This window comes from Mastomys coucha, unplaced genomic scaffold, assembly GCF_008632895.1.
Source record: "Mastomys coucha isolate ucsf_1 unplaced genomic scaffold, UCSF_Mcou_1 pScaffold23, whole genome shotgun sequence".
Classification (NCBI taxonomy): Eukaryota; Metazoa; Chordata; class Mammalia; order Rodentia; family Muridae; genus Mastomys; species Mastomys coucha.
In genome coordinates this window covers 63931091-63953003 of record NW_022196906.1, presented here as the reverse complement: position 1 = coordinate 63953003, position 21913 = coordinate 63931091, and the positions used below count along the sequence as shown (strand labels likewise).

At 45.2% G+C, this 21913-nt stretch overlaps 1 protein-coding gene across 10 annotated transcripts in view; it reads right to left on the bottom strand.

The window, feature by feature from the left end:
- Positions 1-21913, bottom strand: part of Rora (RAR related orphan receptor A) — a 737605-nt gene that overhangs the window by 16600 nt on the left and 699092 nt on the right. For 5 of the 10 annotated variants that reach the window (XM_031345964.1, XM_031345972.1, XM_031345966.1 and 2 more), the window contains 3 exons: positions 19099-19184; positions 5652-5793; positions 2827-3222 (listed from right to left, as the gene is read on the bottom strand). In XM_031345964.1, coding sequence (XP_031201824.1) covers positions 2827-3222; positions 5652-5793; positions 19099-19184 — 624 coding nt within the window. The remainder of the gene's footprint in view (positions 1-2826; positions 3223-5651; positions 5794-19098; positions 19185-21913) is intronic. The other 5 variants (XM_031345969.1, XM_031345967.1, XM_031345968.1 and 2 more) reach the window with 1 other exon arrangement.

Genomic DNA, 21913 nt, shown 5'->3' with positions numbered 1-21913 from the left:
GAAGCTGGGAAGGACCAAAACCCACATACGCTTTCTTGTCTCATGGCTCCTAATTCATCCGCCACCTTCTGCACAAGGCGCGAGCTAAGAGTTGCAGTTAACAAACCCAGTTAGCACTTTTTATAAAACAGACCTTGGTTATTTATCTGGAATGCATGGTTCAGGCGCCAACTGAATGCCAAGGGCAAGATTTCCTAGTCAAGGATGAAGGCATGCTCTGCTCAGAATTTTGTGGGTATCACTGTTGAAAGATGGGATTCGGCCCAGGATATGTTCTTGTAGAACTTACTCTCCTGTTGTGCAGTTTCACTTGTTTAAATTCTGATGACAAAGTTTAGCCTCTAAGAAGATCAGGTTGCCCAGAGAGGTGCCCCGCCCCCGCCCTCTCAGAGAAGGGGCAAAGGGTGTGGGAGGGACTGTGGGAGGGGTGGACTGGGAAGGGGGGCAGCGATTAGGATGTAAAATGAATAACTAACTAAATGGAAAGAGAGAGTGAAAGAGAGAGAGGGGGACCACAGGACATAGGCTGTATGAAAAAATCTCACAGAATAGAAGGCAGCTTTGAAGAAGGTTTAGCCAGTCCTAGGCTATTTTATGCCATGTTCAGCTCCCTTGAACTACCCTGACACACAAATGGGATAGAAAATACCCCTTTTCAGAAGAATTCTAATTTAGTTTTCAGCTTGGTTCTATTTGAGTCACTTTATCCTGGAAAATACTATAACCCATGGCTCCCAGAGCCAGTGGGAGGTGACCAGTACAAGTGTGTCCACAGACTCAAGAGCACCAGCTTGGTCCTTTATAGCCCACATCAGGGATTTGTGCACTGTTAGCCAAAATACCATGCGCTGAGGTGAGGCTTTGACTCAATTCTGTGGCTCTGTTTCAGCACCAAGTAGCTGGCAGGCAAGCAGGCAGGCCCACCGTCACTCCGGTGGAGAGACAGCAGGCACGGGGTGTGTCAGGTCATTTTACATGGGAACGTGTCGCTTTCAATCAAACCCTTATTCATTTTTTTGAAAATTTAATTTTCATTACAGATCTGCTTCAGGTTCAGCTAACCAAGATTCCATGGCCAAAAAAAAAAAAAAAAAAAAAAAAAAAAAAAAAAAAAAAAAAAAAAAAAAAAGAAAGAAAGAAAAGAAAAAGAAAAAAAGTGTGTGTATGGGGGGAGGGTTGTTCTAGTTCAGGGGGGAAAAAAAAATCAAACCTACCTCTGCTCAGCATGACTTCTAGTTCAGAGGTTTCTCTGCTAATCAAAAGAGCGGCAGCGCACCTTTAGTGCTGTGCGGTGGTTAAAGAGCAGGCTTAAAATGCCCCAGCTCCCGAGGATTTAAATTTAGATCCATAAAGAGATGCTTGTGTAAAAACCGTCAAGAACGTTCAATTTGTTCTATTTGGAGATTTGGGACTGGAAATTTTCACTTAAAAAAAAAAAGGATGTTTTACGGGGTACAGAGGTGGAGGTGCCATCTAAAGCACATAGCCTTTATGGCTGTGAACCGAGGGTTTCTGTGCTCAAGTCAGAACCCGCTGGTTCTTTACCACCCCGGGTCCCCATCGCAGCTCACGGGTCTCTGCAGCAGCTAATTGAAATATCCCAAAGGAGTATAATAACCCTATGTGTAGAATCACTGGGGACAGCAGATCATTTGAAAACTGTAAAGGCTCTTAGCAAAGGTTTTCTAATAATAGTGCCATATTTTAAAAAATTGATTAAATATAGAGAGGGTGTTAGCATAATGCACGAGAAGGGGACATTTCCATTGTCTGGGCCATCAGTGTTTCTGGGCCATCGTCTCTCAGGAAACGGCCTTGCCCTGACAATCAGGAAAACAAGAAGTGACTGTGTCTTTTGGGATTTTTGTTTCGTTTTGTTTTCCCCCTTTTTCTTTTCTTCCTTTTGGCAAAATGAGCCCTGTATGAAATCTTACCGGTTTTGCCACCAATGCTTATCTTTAAAACATTCTGGCAAGTTTAGAGGTAAGTCACCTCAGGCATTTACAGTTCCCACCAGCGCAGCAAATCTTGGTTACCTGAGGCCCGCCAGATGGGTCATCCCCCAAGGGTGCCAGCTGGCTACTGGTGTTCACAAATATCGGCCCAATGTAATGAAAACAAAAACAAAAACAAAAACAAAAAAACCCACAAAGAGCCAATAAGCTGATTTTTCTTGTTAAGTGTTCAGGTTTAGCAGGGTAAACCGGGACTCAGAGAATGTGCAACAGGTGCATGGTACAGTTGGAATCTTAAGAGAGCAAACTGCAATGTGCGACTCCATGGTAGGGTGGCTCAGATAAATGGTCACATGGCCATCCCTTGGAAAACGCTGGAAAGGAGGGTTCTGAATGCTCACTGTGAATCAATTTTAAGTGTTCAACATGACAGATATGCTACATGCCCTTAGCTGATTATTACACCACGTTTACATGTATTGAAATGGCACACTGTCCCTCATGATTTACACACAGCTGTTCAGTGTCAATTAAAAATTTAAAAATGTTAGCAACCAATTTAAAGACTTTAAAAACATAAAAATAGGCCTATGGCTTAGATTTGGCTGCTGGATTCTGTGTCCGCGTGTGACCTGAGGCCCAAGGGAGTACCTGGAGTCTAAGTGAGAAACCAGTTCAAATGGCCTTCTCCTGTGCTTACTGTGGCTGCAGTGAACACCCATGGGAAACAATCAGACAGCAAGGCTGGCATCTGAATCCCGGGAAAGGTGGAGGGGAAATCCTGCCCATCAGAGAGGACAATCCCTTGTACCTCTTTCACTTCACAGGGAATGCTCAGAGCAAGCCAGGGGCAGCACACACACCACCTTACCTAGTTCTGCCATGGACACAGTTGGGGAAGTCTCTCCATTGGTGAAGGAGCAGTAGGGGAAGAAGCCAGATGCTGGTGTGTAGTCACATATGGGTTCGGGTTTGATCCCATTGATGTCCAATCCCGACTGGTCTGGGGAGGGCTGGATATCCAGGTAGAAGCTGCTGACGGCTGAGTCGGCCTTGCTGCCCTCGGGGGTGTGTCCGTCCATATAGGTGCTGAGGTCATCATGCAGTTCCGTCAGCCCATTGGCTGAGATGTTGTAGGTGGGTGTCAGCGGCTCAGCCTCCCCAGGCTGCTGCTGGTGGTCTCGTTGCTGCTGCTGCATCCGGTGCTTCTGCACCTCGGCGTACAAGCTGTCTCTTTGCTTCTTGGACATCCGGCCAAACTTGACAGCTGGGTGGAGAGAAAGCAAAGCATACCTTGAACCAAGCTTTCAGGTTCCCAGAATGTCTCAGAGCAAGTCAGCATAAAAGCAGGTCACTCACAAGGCAAGAACAACTTCCTCAAGTGATACCCCCCCCCCCAAACAAAAACAAAAACTCATCTCTCGAATGACATTTTTTTTCTTCAAGCTAGCCCAGGCAACCCTTCCCTGTTGTCCATAGTCATGTGCCCTTAGGCTCGTTAAGAATAATGTTTTGATTTTTCTTTTTGAGACGGGGTCTCACTAAGCAGCCCAGACTGGCCTTGAACTGGTGTGGTCACCTCACCTCAGCCTCTGGAGTATTGAGTGTTAGGATTACAGGCATGCTAGCTCTGTGGTGTAATGATCTGTTGTTCACTTTATACTACATGGCCTGGCCCAGACCCACACTCTCCTTACTTAGCAGTGTTTGAACAGACAGGTAGAGATGCAAAGATTCATGGACTAGACTGAGGCAGAAACTTTGTCTTTTACTAAGTGTTCTTTCTATCCTGTACACAAGAACGACGTTGGCCAGCTGGATCTGGGGCTTTATGGTGAGGGTGTCTATGGTTTTCAGAATTGTATGTCTGAGTCGGCCTGACCTATATGGGAGCTGTGGGCAGTTTGTGGCCTTGTCTGTTCGGCCCTGATCTCCCAGGTGCAAGCCGTCACCCTCTCTGCCTCTCAAGTAGCTTAAGGCACAAACCCAGGCATCTTGACTGGATCCATCATTAAGTGCCACTCTGCTCTACAATCCTTTAGCCTCAGGTAAGGAGAACAAGGGAGGGTGAGGCCTGCAAGATCCCCTGGGGAGGGTGCGTGTCTGCAGCTCTTCTCAGCTCTTCTCATCGGGATCGGACCTCACATTAAAGGTGGTTAGGGTGGCAGCAGCCCTTTGCCTCAAGGTGTCGTCGGGTGCTTTCTCCCGAAACACTCATCCAGATACAGAAAACATTTTTCCTGGCTTGATTTCTCCCACGGAGGGTGTTGTCCCCCTGCTCCTGTGTCTAAGCACTCTACGGATGAAGCTTCTTGCTGGAGGGATTTAGTTCTCCTAATTGATTATAGTTAAATTGATTCCTGATTGAGGGGATGAACTCATTCACTCCGGCCTTGTCAGAGTGACAGGGGGGGCAGAAGGCAGGGGAGATGGAGATGCAGTTGGGAAAGTGAGCACGCCACTGGCCAGCTGGTGGACTCTTCTTGCCAGGGGAGGATGTGCTACACTTTCCACAGAGGGAACAAGCCAGGAGCTCAGCCATTCTGGGGCTTCCAGAGCTCAGAGGGGGAGGATGTGCTACACTTTCCACAGAGGGAACAAGCCAGGAGCTCAGCCATTCTGGGGCCTCCAGAGTTCAGAGGTGGCTGGGCGACAAATGGGTATATAGATTACGTTCTCACAACTTATACTATCTCATGACATACGTATGTCAGGAGCCACCCTGAAGATACTTAATTTGGGGAGGGGCAAAGGCTATTTTAGAAAACCCCATGAGGAAAACTTCTGCTCTAGCTCGAAAGTGATACTTTAACCTTGTCTTAATAAAACGACAACTGTATCCAGGGAGTGGGGGAAGAAAAGGACCAGCTCAAGGAAATGCATTTCTAACAGGCAGACAGGAGCCATACCTAATTGTCAGTTTGATGCTGATGCAAGACAAAAAAAAAAATGCACAAAGACTCACAAGATATGTAGTGCAAGTGAACTTGAGCCTGGGTAGTTCTGTTGGCCCTAAGAACAGCTGATGGTAGGAAGGACAGACGGACACCCCACACCCCAGGAGATCTCTGGAGACAGTCAGTGTACTCAGAAAAGTCCTAAAGATGCATTTCCGGCCAGTTTCCATGCGTGACTGTCTTTTTGAAAGCTGGTGTTGTTCAGTGTACTTAAGAGCGGCTGCTTCATGGAGATCTTGAGCTGCTCTGTAACTGGAAAGCGGCCCATCCCTAGTTGTCATGCCTTCTCAATGAAAAAGAACACCTATCACTGAGCCTCACTATTTTCACACGTTTGGAAGGTGCAAAATTTGACTTTGGCAGGCATTTCAGATGACCCAGTTACCGTAAGAACTATTTCCTGCCAAATGCCAGCAGACTTACCAGCATAAGGCAAGTACCAATTTGTCCTGGCTTGGGTTTTCTGCATGAAAGCCCTCAGATGACACATACCTGTAGTTTCTGAAATGTTGACAACCTGAAGCTATTCTGACTACAGGACCCTTCTCTGTCTACCCTCATCAGCTAGTTCGCTGATTCCAGTAGATCTTGAATACAGGAAGTGTGGTGGATTGCAGGAAGCTGCCAGAGGGGCCTGGGAAAGGGTTGAGAGAGCCTCTCCTGAGGGAGCAGCAACCATGTCGCATGGGTGTTTGCCTAGCACCATGCATTTGTGCCATGCCAGCTATGCGAGGCTCACCATCTCGAGACATCCCCACGGCCAGGCATTTCTGCAGCCGACAGTGCTGGCAGCGGTTTCTGCTGGTCCGATCGATCAAACAGTTCTTCTGACGAGGACAGGAGTAGGTGGCATTGCTCTGCTGACTTCTCCTGAAAAAGCCCTGTGATTCAGTTATAAATACGGAACAGGTTAGTGTCAGTTCCAGTGGTGATACCCAAAGGCTGGGTACTAAGCGTTGAGCACCGAGTGGCATTAATATTTAATGGAGGGTTAAGCTTGGAGCAGAATCGTCCAGGAGACCATTAATGAAATTAAAGTCACTTCTTTTTCCTTGAGTAAAATTAACCCCCAGAGCCTAATCCTCCACCCCTTACACATGCAAAACTTCCTTTAACCTCTACTCAATTGCCTGTGTAATAGATACACGATCAGGGTGGTCAAACAAAGCAGTGTTCTTGCTGCAGTGACACCAAAGGATTTGCCTTTAACCTGTATCTCCAAAATACCTTTTCTTTTGGTGCACTTGCAGAGGTATACATAAAAGTATGTGCGTGTATGGTTGTATGTGCGCGTGCATGTTCCTATGTATGCTGCGGAGGCCAGAGAAGGTGTCCTCATGTCACACTGCCTTATTTTGCTGTTTCCCACAGTGCCGGAGTGACAGGTGCCCCATGTCATGCCTGGCTTTTTATGTGAGTGCTTGGGATTCAAACTTAGGTTCTCGTGCGTGTGCAGTAAGTGTTGTGTCCCATGATGTCATCTATATCCCCAGCCTTCAAAACACTTTTTGGTAAACTAAACACTTTTCTGGGCTGGGCTGCCCAGAGTTAGGGGAAACGCATATGCACCCAGCTTGCTTCTGTCTGGGTGTGCCTTGGTGTGTCAGGGTGTTTACCACTCAAGCCTCTGGCTGTGTGGCCATCTCTCACTCCCCAGGTCTGAACCTATCTGTGCAAACAGTCAGATGGCACTTGGGCTGGCTACTTTAAAGATTGGTTGCATTGCAAATTCTCAGTCCTCACTGGTAGGGAATCAGCAGTGTTTAGAATCATGGCCTATAGGTTTAGGTCCAGAGTGGTGATCACCAGCTTCTCATCTGTGTTGAGTGCTCTGCTGGAGGTGAGAGGGTGTGCATAGACACATGGGAGCTGCTGACCTCAAGGCGTGTGTGTTTATTAGCTTCTTGATTTTCTGTATAGGGACTAGAAGGTGCAAGCTTGCCTTTAGCGATTTTGTAGGAGAAACCCACAAGTTTAGCATGGGTGCAGTATTTCCACTGTGGCTGGCTTAAAAAAAATGTTTTAATCCATCATAGATTTCTCATGCAACACATGTGCTACCTAGAAGCATATTTCATAACTTCCAAAATACGTGGCAGTGACAGGGTTGGGGAAAATGTGTGTGTGTGTGTGGTACATACATATATTTCAGTGCTATCTTAACCTGGTAAAAAGAGACATACACAGTAGAAAAGTAAGACGTCGTTTGTGTGAAGCAGAACTGCAAAGGGTACAAGAGAGAGAATGAATCTTCAGGGCCGTCTTTAATGATAAAGACAGAAGTCTCCAACCAAGGGGGACATTGGTGGGACAGGGAGTAAAGGAAGGATGGAATAAGGGATGTCAAAATATTGATATACTTCAGCCAACACATTTTTCTAGAGGCAGGTTTAGCTACTGTATCAGAATTATTAAGGACAGAAATAAAATGTGCTTGTCCTGTAAGCCAGGAATGTCTTCTAGAGAGACGGTACAAGATTCATCCAGAAGGATGCTCTTTAGAGCACCAGATGCCCAATGTGACTGACTTGAGTTCTAGTGCACACTCACACTATGGAGTTGAGCAACCACTGAAAATCGTGTTTCAGAAATACTGTTAGTATCAATAGGTGATAAAATTGGCTGAAGATCTAATCCCAGTGTAATCCAGTCTGAGAGTGAGAGCACCCTATATTTGATGTAAAAGAAACTGAAAAATTATGCCCCCCAAAGAGAAGGATTGCTGGTCTTGGTTAGTGGGGCCATTAGTGATTCTAATTCTCTCCTTTTCTCTTTGTTTTCTGATTATTTCTCTACAGGTTGGCAGACAGGTATGTAAGGCACTTGAAATCTGCCATCACTGGCCTCACCTGCTGCTTTGTGTGATGACCGGGGTCTGTGTGGACCAAGCCAAGTAAGTTAGATGCATGTGAGCCAGGCTCTTCCAATCCACTTTGTATTGAGTCCAGTGTCTAAGCAGCCCCCCCCCCTCTCTGTGTGTGTGTGTGTGTGTGTGTGTGTGTATGTGTGTGTGTTCCCTGGTAAAAAGGGAGTGTGGAAAGTTTTCTTAGATTTTACTAGAAGGAAGCCAAGAAAATATATTTTAAAGCACACCAAGAGGTCACTTGCATGGGTGGTCACTTTGGTCTCTGTTCCTTTATCACTTTCCTGGGGCTCAGTCACTGGCTACACCCTCTATGTTTCTTTCACAGGGATTTACATTTTTTATTTTATTTATTTGTGTGAAAGGTAAAGGAACTGGAGTCTCTCAAGATGGGATGGCTTACACAAAATCCCACCTCCAGTACTTCAGAAAGCTAGGACAGAGATTTTTCCAGACTTCTTTCTAGAACACTCTTGTCCCCTTTGTTTCCACAGTAAGTAGCAGGACAGATTGACTCTAAAATTAACATTTTTCTTTAGATGAGTTCCTTCAGCTGACTCAGGCTGCCACTGCACAAGCATCTTATCAACTCATAGTCTACTACTGCAGCTGACGTGGGGTGGGAGTCACAGGAGAAATCAGCCTCCGATGCCAGCATCTCCCTTCCTTTCTGCCTCCTTTGGTTCGTCTTACCTACCCCACCCACATTGAAATCTGGCTCATTCATGGAGTGAACGGCAATGAAACTCAGGGCAAGGGCTCAGAGTCGCTCCCATTAGAGATGCCTGAGCAAATCGGGCTGTAAACCGCAAGGAAAATTAATGCAGCATTCTGTGTGTCTAGGGCTGGAGGAGGGGCAGCAAGCCTGGAGCTTGGGACTGGCTTCCTAGCTGTCTGCCTAGATATGGAGTTGGGAAGGATTTGGGAAAGCAGAACCCCAGCAGAAGTACCCTCTTCACCTCACATTTATCCTTCAGTTGAGTCCATCAAGAACACACTTGCTCAGAAGCTTTGAGAGGGCAGAGCTGAGAACCAGGACAAGGCTGATGACAGAGTCTCATCCTCAAGAAGAAATTCCCTATGGGAGGGGTCCGGTGGAGCTTTCTAGGGAAAGACTGCCCTGACTCAGCGAAACTGAACTCGGCATTTTCAGAAAGGCTGAGTCCTTTGCCTTCTTTGTGTGTGTGGCCCATGCGTGTGGACTCCAGTGCCAAACCCAGGGTTTGCTTTATCAGGTGCTGTTCACTCTAGACTTTTGTTTCTTTTCCCACCTTATGTTTTAAGACTGGGTGGCTCACGGGAACTCAAGATTAGACTAGGCTGGCTGACCAGTGGGCCCAGGTATCTGTGAGCATGCACGCAACCACACCTGGCCTTTAACTTGGGATTGAACTCAGGTCCTCATGTTTGCATGGCAAACGTTTCACTGAGCTATCTCCTGAGCCCCTGGCCTTCTTTGAAAAAACCTCTCCCAGTATTCCTCGGAGGGATTTCTGAGCAGTTTAAATGCCTAGGAAGTTATCCTGGAAGACCAAGTAAAGCTTTAGAATCCATAGGAGAATTAGAAGCGAGAAAGGAAGCTTAGGGGGTTCCTTGTTTCATAGCGGGGAAACGGCATGCTTCTGAGTGAGAAGCAGGATTTAGCCTGCTTGGAGCCTATCCTAGAGAAGGTTCCTCTGAGACAGGAGTTTCTGAGGTTGAGCAGCGTGTGGCAAAGCTCTGAGGGGAATGTGTATCACAAAGCCAGCACTCAAGTCAGGGATTGGCAAGAAAGAAATTAACTACATCACCGTGCAATTTTACTAGCACCAAAAGGTATGTCTGAACACTTGAAGTAGTTCCATTCTAGACATGGTGGACTTGAGCAAAGAGTCACCATGATTGATCTACCTCTGGCAGGAGATGGTTGGATTGTGGCACACTACCACCACCTAGTGGCTACATGTTGCCATGCAGCCCTTCAAAATGTAACACCAATAGGTTACCTTTAGTGCTTGGATGGAAAGTCAGGCCCTATCGCCCTTAACTGGCGACATGATTGGAATCCCCCATGTAGGTTCTGACAATGCACTACAGATCTGTTACCTTTAGAGATACACTTCATGGGAACTCATGAGTCTGAGCAGCATGAAACAGTTTCACTAACATGACTGCCTAAACACGAGCTGAACAAAGGGCACCAATAAGACATGATAATGTGGGCAGCAGAGGGCCAAAGAGGTTTTAACATGACACAGAAAGTCACATGCAACTAGAGAATGCTGTGAGAGGGAAGAGCACGTTAGCTGCTTATCTGATATCAAATGGATAGCCCTGAAACTTGTATGCACGAGTAACACTGTACAGAATGAGCAGGTTGTGTTTAGGAATATATGGGTATGTACGAAACAACAATTAATGAAAAGAAAGATTAATTAATTAAAATTATTGGAGTTAATTAAGTACTTGAGTATTAATTGAGATTATTGAAATGAAAAATGGAAATTAATTGAATAATTAATCAATGGATGAAAGAGCACAAGGAAGGATATATGGATGAGACAGTCCGGAGTGAGGAAAGAGAGATGATGTAATTTTATTATAATCTCAAAAATATAAGAAATAAAGATGATTATGCATGTGTGTCCCTGGGTATGGGCTATACACTTGAGTGGCGTGTCTAAGAGGCCAGAAGAGGGCATCAGATTTCTCTAGAACTGGAGTTTACAGAGAATTCTGAGCCACCTGAGGTGGATGCTGGCAACTGAACTCTGGAAGAGAAGTACAAGTTTTAGCTGCTGAGTCATCCCTGGAGCTGCTCTGTCTTGAAAGTACATTTTTGAGTCTCATTTATGACGCAAGCAACCATTGCTCAGTACTTTTGAGAAAACAAAATGGTTATTTGGTTATATATATCAAATTTGACCCTTGAGTGGGACTTTCTTCTACTTCCTGGGTCAGGACTGGAGCCAGAGTGTTCAGGAGAAAGCTCATAACCTGGATTCAAGGGGTGAACCCTAAATGTCTGGAAATTCATTCAATCCAGTCGTTAAGCCTAACCATCACTAAAAAAAGATCATTATTTATAATAACAGGTGCTGTCAAGTATATTGGAAGGATGGCAGCAGTTGGAGATGCTGAAGTATTGGGTTAATTCTTCCTGACTCACTGGTGCACTGGGGCACTTGCAATAGCCTCATGGTGGAGTATTTACACCATAGAAACTGTCAAATGCTACACTTTGGGCCTCAGTTGATGGCTACTACTTGTGGTGGCTGTCTAAACTGAAAAGTAATAAAGTGGCCACATGCAGTTGGGAATAGCATAGAAAAATGGAAGTATTCGTCCAGAATTTGAAATTTACCAAACAATTTGGCAAAGGTGTTCCCATCTCTACTAATAAAGATGTGGAGTTACAAAATGTGTGTCTCTTGCCTCACTTTCTTACTCATACGTGGAGATGAAATTATCAATCCAAATTCATGATGAAACCATAGGCTTTCATCAGCTGTGTCTGGTTGCTCTCCTCCAACCAAATCCAGGGACATACTCACCTGAGGTCTGTCACTGGCATCAGCTCCCCATCAGCCCCCAGTGCTTCACCTTCCTGATAACCAGGCATCTCTCTCCCAGACTCAGTACTCCTTCCAAAATCCTACACAGACCAAGCTAGTTCTTCAAAGGACCTCTGTCCCCACTACTGCCTTGAAACTCAGAATCTCCTCCCCTACCCCTCCCCTGGGCCCTTTTCTGAGCCGGCTCTTCCCAGGCACACTCCTATTCTGACTCTACCCTCTAGTGAATCATCACTGCCTGCACTTGCACTGCCTTCTTTGTTCAAAAGAGTTAACTCAGATGCCTGCTGAATGCTTGGCAGGGTGTGTGTGTGTGGGGCCCAGTCACAGCCACATTCTAAGCATTCTAGATGCTGCGGAGGACACCTCACGAACTGTATGTAAAGTAGCCATTTGCATATCTGTTGCATGTTCAGGTTTAAAGTCCAGAGCAATACAGCTATATGTTCAAGAGCTCACAGCAAGCAGAGGACAGGAGGCGCCAAATTTGAGTTCCTGATTCTAGGTGTATCTTATTCCAAAAGGCTTGCTTTTATGGTGAGTGTGCCAAAGGTCAACCTCGGGCATCCATCCTCAGGAGCGGTATTCTTCCCTTCTTCCCTGCCTCCCTGCCTCCCTTCCTTCCATCCTGGCAGGAATTTTTCATTGGGCCCTATGGCTCACCCGTTAGGCTTAGACTAGCTTCAGGGATTCTCTGGGGAGTTTAGGCATGTTGTTATTGAGGATCAAACTTGTGTAGCAAGCACATTATCATCATGAAGACATCTCCCCAGCTTCAAGTCACAGAAATATAGAGGGAAGATTGAAAAAAATAAGCTGCCTACCCACTTCTTAGATCTGTAGTGGAAGTTACCGGTAACGGCCAAAGTGAGGGTGATGCAGGGTCTTGCACGCTGCATTTCTACACAGGCGGGAAAACTAGTTTGCTAGATCTATCTCGTTCAAATTTTTTGACATATCAGTGGCTTTTTTTTTTTTTTTTTCTGAGACGGGTTTCTCTGTATAGCCCTGATTGTCCTGGAACTCACTCTGTAGACCAGGCTGGCCTCGAACTCAGAAATCCGCCTGCCTCTGCCTCTCAAGTGCTGGGATTAAAGGTGTGCGCCACCACCGCCTGGCATATCAGTGGCTTTTTACATTGGGGTTATTATTGATTTGACTCAAGCTTGTAGGCTAGCTGGACACTGAACTGTAGGTGTGGTAGGAGGGTACTCAGGAGTCTTGCCCTGGAGTTGGACGGTCCCTCTTGCTTGGGGCTGCTTCTCCATGAAGCACAGGCTGCAATACTGATCTGATGTTTGGTCTTTTGACAATTTTCACGTAATGAATTGATTCCTACAGTTCATTAACATATCCACTTCCACTTCTGTGTACACATATGTCTTAATTAGCTGCTCATTGGCTGTTTAATTACAAGAAAACAGCTGACAGCTGCCTTGCGGAATTCTAATGGCAGACGTGTTGGAATGGCTACACATTTGCTTTTTGACAACCAAGATTTATTCATGACTCTTGAGTTATTGTGAGTGCTCCTATGCCTGCCCAAAGCATAGCATCTTGCAGTCTGACTAAGAATTGGAAATTCAGGAGACTGTACATGTGGGTTCTATGTCTGCCTATGCGGAGAATAGCTGAGCCCTCTATATAAACAGATGCCCTATGTCCCAATTTTATTTATCCTGGGAGCTTTCTTTGGAGAATGTTCAGAAGGGTGAGGATGAGTGTGGACAGAAAGTGGAGAAGCTGGACAAAGGGGGAAAGATGGTAACTGACAGGTTTACTGAGGGTAAGGTTATGTCACCCACAGACTGAAGGCAGGAAGAGGCAAAGGAAGTGAGAAAGTGGAAATGGACTCAGAGCAGGAATAAGAGTCTCCTAAGCAGAAAGGAGGAAAGAGACTCGGGTTCTTTAGAAGAGAACAGGCAGCCTCATTTGTACCAGTTAGCTGGTGTGCAACAACTGACCCACCCCACCCCACCCCACCCCACCCCACCCATGACCAAGCGTAGCGCTTCCCAGGGAAACTTTCTTCCATAGATAATGGTTCACCTCCTTGTGGAACTGTGTGTGGTAGTGAGCTCTGACTAGAAGCTGACATCACCTCATGTGTCCCATTAGTATGTATGGAGGTTGCCAGTGCCTGAGCTTCAACATTCTCAGTTCCAGTCCCAGGAAAGGTGCTCACCAAGCCCAGGAGAACCATCCAGAAATCTAAGTTCTAAGGCAGGGGGAAGTCTACCTACCACACAATCTGGAATCTAGCTTGTTTGTGAGCTGAGAAGGGGCGGGGGCAGTAGCTACTGAGACACAGGAGCAAGCCACTTGTTTTTGTGGCGCGGGAGACCGAAGTGCACCTAAGAGCAGAATGGACGACTCAGATGGCTGAGGGGGTGAAGTGACAACCTGTCCCTCCCCAGCTCTGACTTTCATTTTTAAAAGGCTGAGCTCTAGTCCAGGACTAGGCATTTTAAAGCACTAAAAATAAAAATTATCAAACATGAAAACATTAATGTTGAAAACCATACAGAGCCAGCTCAGGGGTCGTAGTGCCTTTTTACAACTGAATAACAAAAATAGAATTGATGAAGAGCCAGTAGGGCCTAACGGGAACAGTCATTGAGCTTCTTCCCAGGCAAGTGCACACAAAACTCTACACACTTTGACAATTCCCTCAGAGGGAAGAAAAATATCTGTAACATACTCTAAATATCATTAAAAACCTCCTATACGTATTTTCCGAGATGCTTGTATGAAGAGATGATTGTAAATTTCCCAGCGACTGGCTGGAAGGGGAAGTTTCGTGTAGGACACCATCTTAGCTATAAGTCATTGATGATTAAGTCTCAGATAAATGAATCATATGTGATTTCTATGTATGTATATATATGCAGGTTATATGTATTTTTATAGAGAGCAAAGGGTCTTAAATATGAGAAACCAATCTATCAATCCCAGCACTAGACTGTACAATAAACTTAAAGATGTAGAGGCAAAGGGCTTAGCGGTTAGAGCATGTCTGCTCTTGTAAAGGCCCCAGGTTTGGTTTCCACAGCTCATAACCAAATCTCACTCTAGCTCCAGGGGACCTGACACCCTTTCCTGACTTCCACGGTATCTACACTTATAGATACATCTCTTAAAACAATGTTACAGTTGAAATTGTAGAGACAAAAAGCCTAAAACCATTATGGATTTGAAAAACAAACCAAAAGTAGGGGTCTGGGACAGAGATAAACGTCCCATTATCAGCTGAGCTGGTGCAGGAAGTGACAGTGAGTGGCCATTGGACCATTTCTCAAAAGTCTAACCACGAGCACAGTTCTCAGTGTATTCCTTTCTTCACGGGGCTAGGATGGAGGCTCAGCTTTCCATCTTCAGCCCAGGCATCATTTCTGGGCTATTTACTTTGTTCTTTCCAACCTCTGGTTCCCACTGGCTGGTCATTGTTACCAAGGATTCAACCAGATTTGGTCCCAGGAGTTCAGAACATCTCTCTCGAGAGGGGAACCCGTGGATACTGCTTTCATAATGATGATGATAAATTCTCCCCATAATAGAAGATGTGGTAGAGGGAACACTTGCTCCCTTCTGCTACCCACAGAAAACAGCATTTATTCCCTGCCAGATGGGGTGAATGTCCTTCCCTAAATCCAGTGGCTGCAACCAAGGCCGCCTAGGGCAGGTCATTTTACCTGCCCCACTAGTGCCATTCCCCACTATCCTTAACTCTTAGCCCAGGATGCCTCCCTGGCTCCATGGTGGTGCCAGTGAAACTGAACCTGGCCCAGATTCCTCTAATGCCATCAACTGGATATGGGCATCTGTGAGTTTATACACAGTTATTTTTGCCCTGCGCAGGCCTCTGTTCTACAGATAGACCACAAACTCCTTGAGGGAGGATTTTGTCGGCTACGTCTTTGGATTCCTTAGAGTGCTTATGGTATGTGGTCCCAAGGGAGAGCTAGAGAGTATTACTTTTCCTATTGTGTGCACTGATATGAAAAAGTGCCAATGGCTACAGAAGACAAGACTAGACCATGGATATCCCATCAATAGTACCTGCCTACCTTGAGCATTGCCAAGGTATGGAGGAGTTTGGGTAACAACAGGCAACTCTCGGGGATGCAAGTGCCCCTGTTGCCTATCCAAGCCTCTCCTTGAGTGTCTGACCTGGATGCATGTGAGTACTCCAGCAAGCAGCTTGCTACCCTTCCCCAACAGGCTAGGGGGATGGATCGATACTCTAGGTGATGAAGTCACTGCTCAACTTGACAAGTCCCAGGCAGAATTCCAACCCTGGTAGTCTGGGCAGACTCAGAGGCCATGTAGTGCACTGCCCCTGTCTAGATCGCCAAGGGTATGAGCAGAGGGCAAACTGGGAAGAGCCAGAAATAAGGGAGGAGTCCTCACATCTATGGTTTTTGTTTACCTAAGAAAATATATGGAAAAATGACAATCGCTTCAATGATCACATTCTCTGGCTTCTTTTTATGGTCGGGTTGTTTTTTAGATATACCTACAAAATAGCTAGCTCAGAAAATGACTGTGGTGTTTGAATGAAAATTCCCCCACCCATAGACTCATATGTTCAAATACTTAGTCCCCAGTTGGTGGAACTGTTTGGGAAGGATTAGGAGGTGTGGCCTCATGGAAGGACGTGTTGTCACTGGAGGCGAGCTTTGGGGTTTCAGCAGACTCCTGCCTTCTACCTCTTGCTTGCAGTTTGTTGCAGTTTGAGATGTGAGCTCTTAGCTTTCCTACTGCCATGGCTTCACCATGTCTTCACAAACACTAACCCTGTAAGACTGTAAGCCCAATGGCATGCTTTCATTTGTAAGTTGTGTTTGTCCTGTGATAGCGCAGCAATACAAAAGTAACTGATACAACAACACAGACCATTTTCTATCCCCCTCCTTAGTACAAATCTATTTGATATATAATGTGGCTTGCCCCCCTATGCCTAATTACACTGCCAGGAAGAAAATTATTTATGATTTGTCATAGTGGGATCATCTCCACCTGGTTAGAATATGATAATTTAACGACAGTGGTAGAAGTCTGTAGACTTCACTGTAACTAGGGGTAAAATGATTAGTCAGACACTACAATATAGAACAGGGACCATATCCCTCAAAACCAAACTCAAAATACTGTACAACACTGAATAACTCACACTCTAATGGTTTAGCAGCGTTCACTGTGGGAAGTCACATGAGCAGTTGAGCAGAACCACCACCAGCTGAACGCCATTTCAACATGGAGGTGCCACATGGACAGGATTTGGGGAGGGGATGTCTAGATATACTGGGACTGTAGCTGCTGTGAGCCTTACTGTTTTTATTTCTTTTCTCTCGAATAAATATTGGGCCTTAAAACTTATCTTGTGCATGAGTAAATGCATTGGCACTCTGTCAATTTGGGACTCACTGAATAGCCTGTTATTAATGAGCCTAAGGCATAGCATACAAGCCACCCCCCCCCTTAACCCCTGAATTTCATTTTTCTAGATCATGCATTGTCAGTTCAACACATAGAACTCCAGTGGCACAGCCGACCAACTTAGAGGGAGTGCTGGGCTTCTGGGGCAGAATGCAAGGACCCAGGTGGCATAGAAACCCAGGGATGGGCCAGGCACGAAGGCCATGCCTGTGGAGGACCACAACAGAGCAAACACTGCTGTAGGGATGAGAGAGGACCTGGTGCTCTCACCAACGACATAACTTTGGGGACACCGAGGCTGATGCTGAGCCAACTGTCCCGGACAGGTCATTTGCATAGCTCGGTTAGTATTTCAACTTCCTTTCCGTATGTGTGGGGCATGCAGAGGCCTGAGGAGGACATTGGGTCTCTTCCTCTGACACTCTTAATACTTGAGACAGAGACATTCACTGTTTCAGCTCTGGTGGCTGGCAGGTGAGCTCTGGGGATCTGTCTGGCTCTGCTCCTGTCACTGTCGGGGTTACAGCACAAACACACATACTCAATGCTAGGTCCTCACACTTGCAAAGCAAGCAGTGGTATGTACTCAACATTCTCTCCAGCCCCAAGTATTTCATTTTTAAAATAATTTATTTCAGAGAGGCCAGATTAAGGAAGAAAGGGGCATAGGTTTTTTTTTCTTTTTTTTTAAATCCCATACCACAAGGCCTTAACCACAGAGATGAATAATTCAAAATTCCCCTCAAGTAACAAGTTCCCCACTTCTGAAAGGTGGGTGGCCTTTTAAAAAAGTACAAAAGGATTTGGTGAGGTACAAAAGTCCCATGCTTTGGACCAGTGAGGTGGCTTAGTGGGTAGAGGGACTTGCCACCAAGATGATGACCTGAGTCTCTAGGACCTACATAGTAATGAGAACTGACTTCTGCGAGTTGTCATCTGACCTCCACGTGCATGCCATGGCTCCTCCTCTTCCTACCCCAAATAAATATGCACAAGAATTTTTAAAAATTCATCCTCATTAACCTGCAGTCTAGATGATGCATTTACATATATGTAAATCAGCCAATGATATGATTAGCAGTGAAAGGAAATACTTAAAAAATTATGAGGCTAATCTCCCCCAAATCTCTCAGCCATTATGTACGCAGGTCTGCAGGTGATTCTATCTTATGCAATACATTCTAGTTTTCAGTAATGGAAAGCAAACCAAATTCACAGATTTCCCCCAGCCCCTAATCTTAAAAAGCCTCAGGGCTAATCTGGGTTTGGCTATTACTGTCTCCTAGGCCTTTTGCATCAAATAGCAACTCTCCCACTCATTCTGGGCTATTTTAACCTTGTCTTAGGACTCTTCCCATACAAGCAGAAGAATTTAATATTTAACCAATGGAAATTTGAATAAGTTTGGGGGCGTGGTCTTGGATTGATTAAGATAAGCATCTCTGTTTTCCATTCTCACTGGAAGCCTGCTTTGCATCCATAGCTCCAAGGCCACACCATACAAATGGTCACAATAGCAATAATGAAGATGCTATTTAGATTCAAGTGACACTTTCCAGATTACTTATAAGCAACGCCTCCAATTCTTGGAATATCCTAACAGGTGGGAAGGGCAGGTGTCACCATGCTACTTTATGGATGAACTCAAGGGATTAAAAGGCTAAGATGTGGGCAGGTGACACCAGGCGTGAAGCTTAGTTCTTCCCATCACTTAACATCTGACAAGCAACAGAAACACTCAGTCACAATGATGTGAAACTTACGGGAAATACCTTCTCTGTAAATCCAGTAATGGGCAAACCAAGGCCTCTGTGTGTGTGCAAGGGAGGCCAGAATAGGATGCCGGTGTCCTTCCCTGTAGCTTTCTGCCTTATTCTAGGGTCTCACACTAAACCTGGAGCTCACTGCTGCAGCTAGGCTACCTGGCCAGTGAGCCTCAGGGATCTCTACCCCAGAAGGCTGGTAACAGGCCTGAGTGGCCATTTCTGGAGTTTTCACATAGGCACCAGGGATTTGAATTCAGGTCCCATGTTCTCACACACGGAATGCTGTTTCTCACTGACCCATCATCTCCTCATCCCAGAGGTGTCTCATCAGAGCAATCGACTCTGGTCCCCTGCTCGTGGTTCTTCTGACGTCTTGAAGAAAGGACTAGAGTCTATGCAACTGCAGTAATTACGATTTAACAACACAGTACTGACCACACCCTGTTGTCATCACTCAGAAGCCTAAGGAGTTCAACTTTTAGGTAGACTGGAGGTAAAAAATAGAAATTGCAAAGATGCTTCGTAACGTGACTAGAAACAACAACAACAATTCAAACAGCTTACCTTGCAGCCTTCACACGTAATGACACCATAATGGATTCCTGACGATTTGTCTCCACAGATCTTGCATGGAATAATTTCAATTTGAGCTGCAACAGAAGCATGCAACCAGTTAATTACATTTTCTTTTAAACACCTTATAAAAGCGTTCCCCGATCAGCATTTGTATAGTGAAAACTAATAACCTGCTAAACATTATCCTGCATTAACTATTCATTGCTGAACTGTGAGGGTCCCCCTAGAGCCCTGGACTAAATTATGGCTGCTCGTTATATAATAGCTTTCGGGTTATTAAAATGGGTCATTTGAGAAGGTGTTTAAGAGCCCACAAGAAGACTGGAATCAGCATTTCAAAGGCTTCCAGAACTGGAGAGTTCGCAGTTTAGGCCTCAGAGCAAAGCAGACACTAAAACGTGTCCCCTTCCCCTCCCATCTCATTTTCCGTCATTATTTTTAAAAGGTCATAAATCTGTCTTGGCTGAGCATGTGGCTCTTGACTGGGAGAGAAAAATACACCCCGAAAAAGTCATGTCTACTTAGGAAAATGATTCAGTTCAAAATATTAATAAGTTACGTATGATAGGAAGGGCTCCTCACTCATCTTTTCAAAGAATTAATGTAGTTGCCATGTGTTCAAAATTAGTTCATCTCTGTACAGCCAAAACCTTTCAGCCATAAAGTTAATATCCTGCCTGAATTTAATAATGATGAATTTTGACAAACAGGAGAGGTTGCTTCTGAATTTTTTTTTTAACGATGGAAATTGATTTTTTTTGTGCAGCATCCATGTATTTTTATGCAATTGATTATTTAAGGCTGCTTGCCTCTGAAAAACCAAATGATTAAGATATGACACCAAAGTTTTATGTCCTGTCCAGGAATAACTTTAAATAAACACACTGTATTTTCAGTAGAGGTAGAAAAAGTAAAATTGAAAAACTGAAATATACAGAATAAAATACACAAGGGAAAAACCTCACATTTAACTCATCTCTTAAATTGGGTTTATATGTGACATCATGGAGACCAAGGCTGATCTGCAATGATGGCAATGAACCATCCCCCACACCCTCATATACCTAGAATGCTCTGTTGTACTACATTTACATTCCAAAGTTTTCACCATTGGCTATTACCACAGCATACCATCTACCAAGTTAAACACACAGAATAGCAAGTACTCTAGTCAATTTCATTTTATGCAGTATCTAGGTAGCCTTATGCCTCTCACAAAGCAATGGTCTCATCCAGAGACTCTGTTGTGTGATACATGTAATAAACACACACACACACACACACACACACACACACACACACACACACACACACATGCACACACATATGCACAAACATATGGCCCACTCTCTTCTAATGAAATACTATGTCCAGAGATATATATTTTCTGCAACCACTGACTTTGGTGCTTGATGCAATGATGTAATAACATATCCAAATATTAAAAACTACTGAATTAAAGCTCATTATAAACCATGCAACCTGCTGACTCCCAAGAAGATGAACATAAGTCTTGTGCTGACTTCCAGCTAGTCTAGAAGGATGGTCCTTTCCTACGTATTTTTTTTCAGCACTGTATCCCATGTTTGTTCATCCAAGATTTGGTTGTGTGTGTGTGTGTTTGTGTGTGTGTGTGTGTGTGTGTGTGTGTGTGTGTGTGTGTATGTGCATGTGACAGCAATGCCTCCAGAAGCCAGAAGAGGGCATCCGGTTCCCTGTAGCTGGAGTTTGTCCACCACAGGCAGCAGGAACCCAACTCAGGTCCTTTTAGAAGAGCAGCAAGCACTCTTAACCACTGAGGCATCTCTCCTGCCCAGATTTAGAGATGGTCCAGAATCTCACTCAAATTCTTTGATATCATCTAGAAGCCTACTGCCTCATAAACGGTACCACTGCAACTTAGAATGTTTAGAGTTGTATTAATAAAAACCCCATTTCCAGCCTCACCTTGCTTGACTTCCTCCGGTCACATAGCATAAGGCCTCATATTAAGTGCTCCTCTCAATATCTTTGCTAGAGTCATAGGAAAGGCTGTGCTTAGCCACAGTGGGCAACGTAGGCCAAAGAATCAGAATTAGTTAGAACAAGCTTCTCCAGGCACTTCACAGGTGGAGACTGGAGGGTCTCTGTAGACCAAGGTTCAGCTCTTCTGTTTGGTCGGGTTGATCTGCTCTGCTAGCTGACCCCCCTGCATGGCTGTCTTATCTCAGGAGATCACTTCAGCTGTGAGTGCTCTTTGGGAGATGAAGAAAACGCACCTGCTCCTACCATAAGCCCTCTGAATGTCATCTGATCACACGTGTTGACATTCTCACAGAAAACATTCTCGACTGGGGAGCAAGGCACTTACTCACCTCTCTGTTCAGTTCCCCCCAGCATGCAGAAGCCCTCCCTGGCCCCACTGCCATTCAACAGACAGACTCAAATGAATCACAGAGGGGGAAAATCATAGTCTATGCCTCCCAGAGATTTCATAAAGATGGTCAGCCATTTCAGTTTTCGTGTCAACAAGAAGGATAAAAAAATCCCTTCACCTCCCATCCGTCCAGCCTTTCCACTCTCAACCAGGGAGCGCTGTCTTCTCCAAACATGACTCTTTCAGCACAAATGATGTGTCTTAGCCCCTGTATCGACCACGCACATGAACTCAGCCAGATACCACCATGCTTGCCAATCACATGTACACAGACTAATCTGCAGCACATGTGCATTCCTTCCAGCCAATATCATTGAACAGTAGACCACTGGAAGCCAGATGTGGCTGTATGCTTCCAGATTAGCCTTGCAGTGAACAATCTTGCTA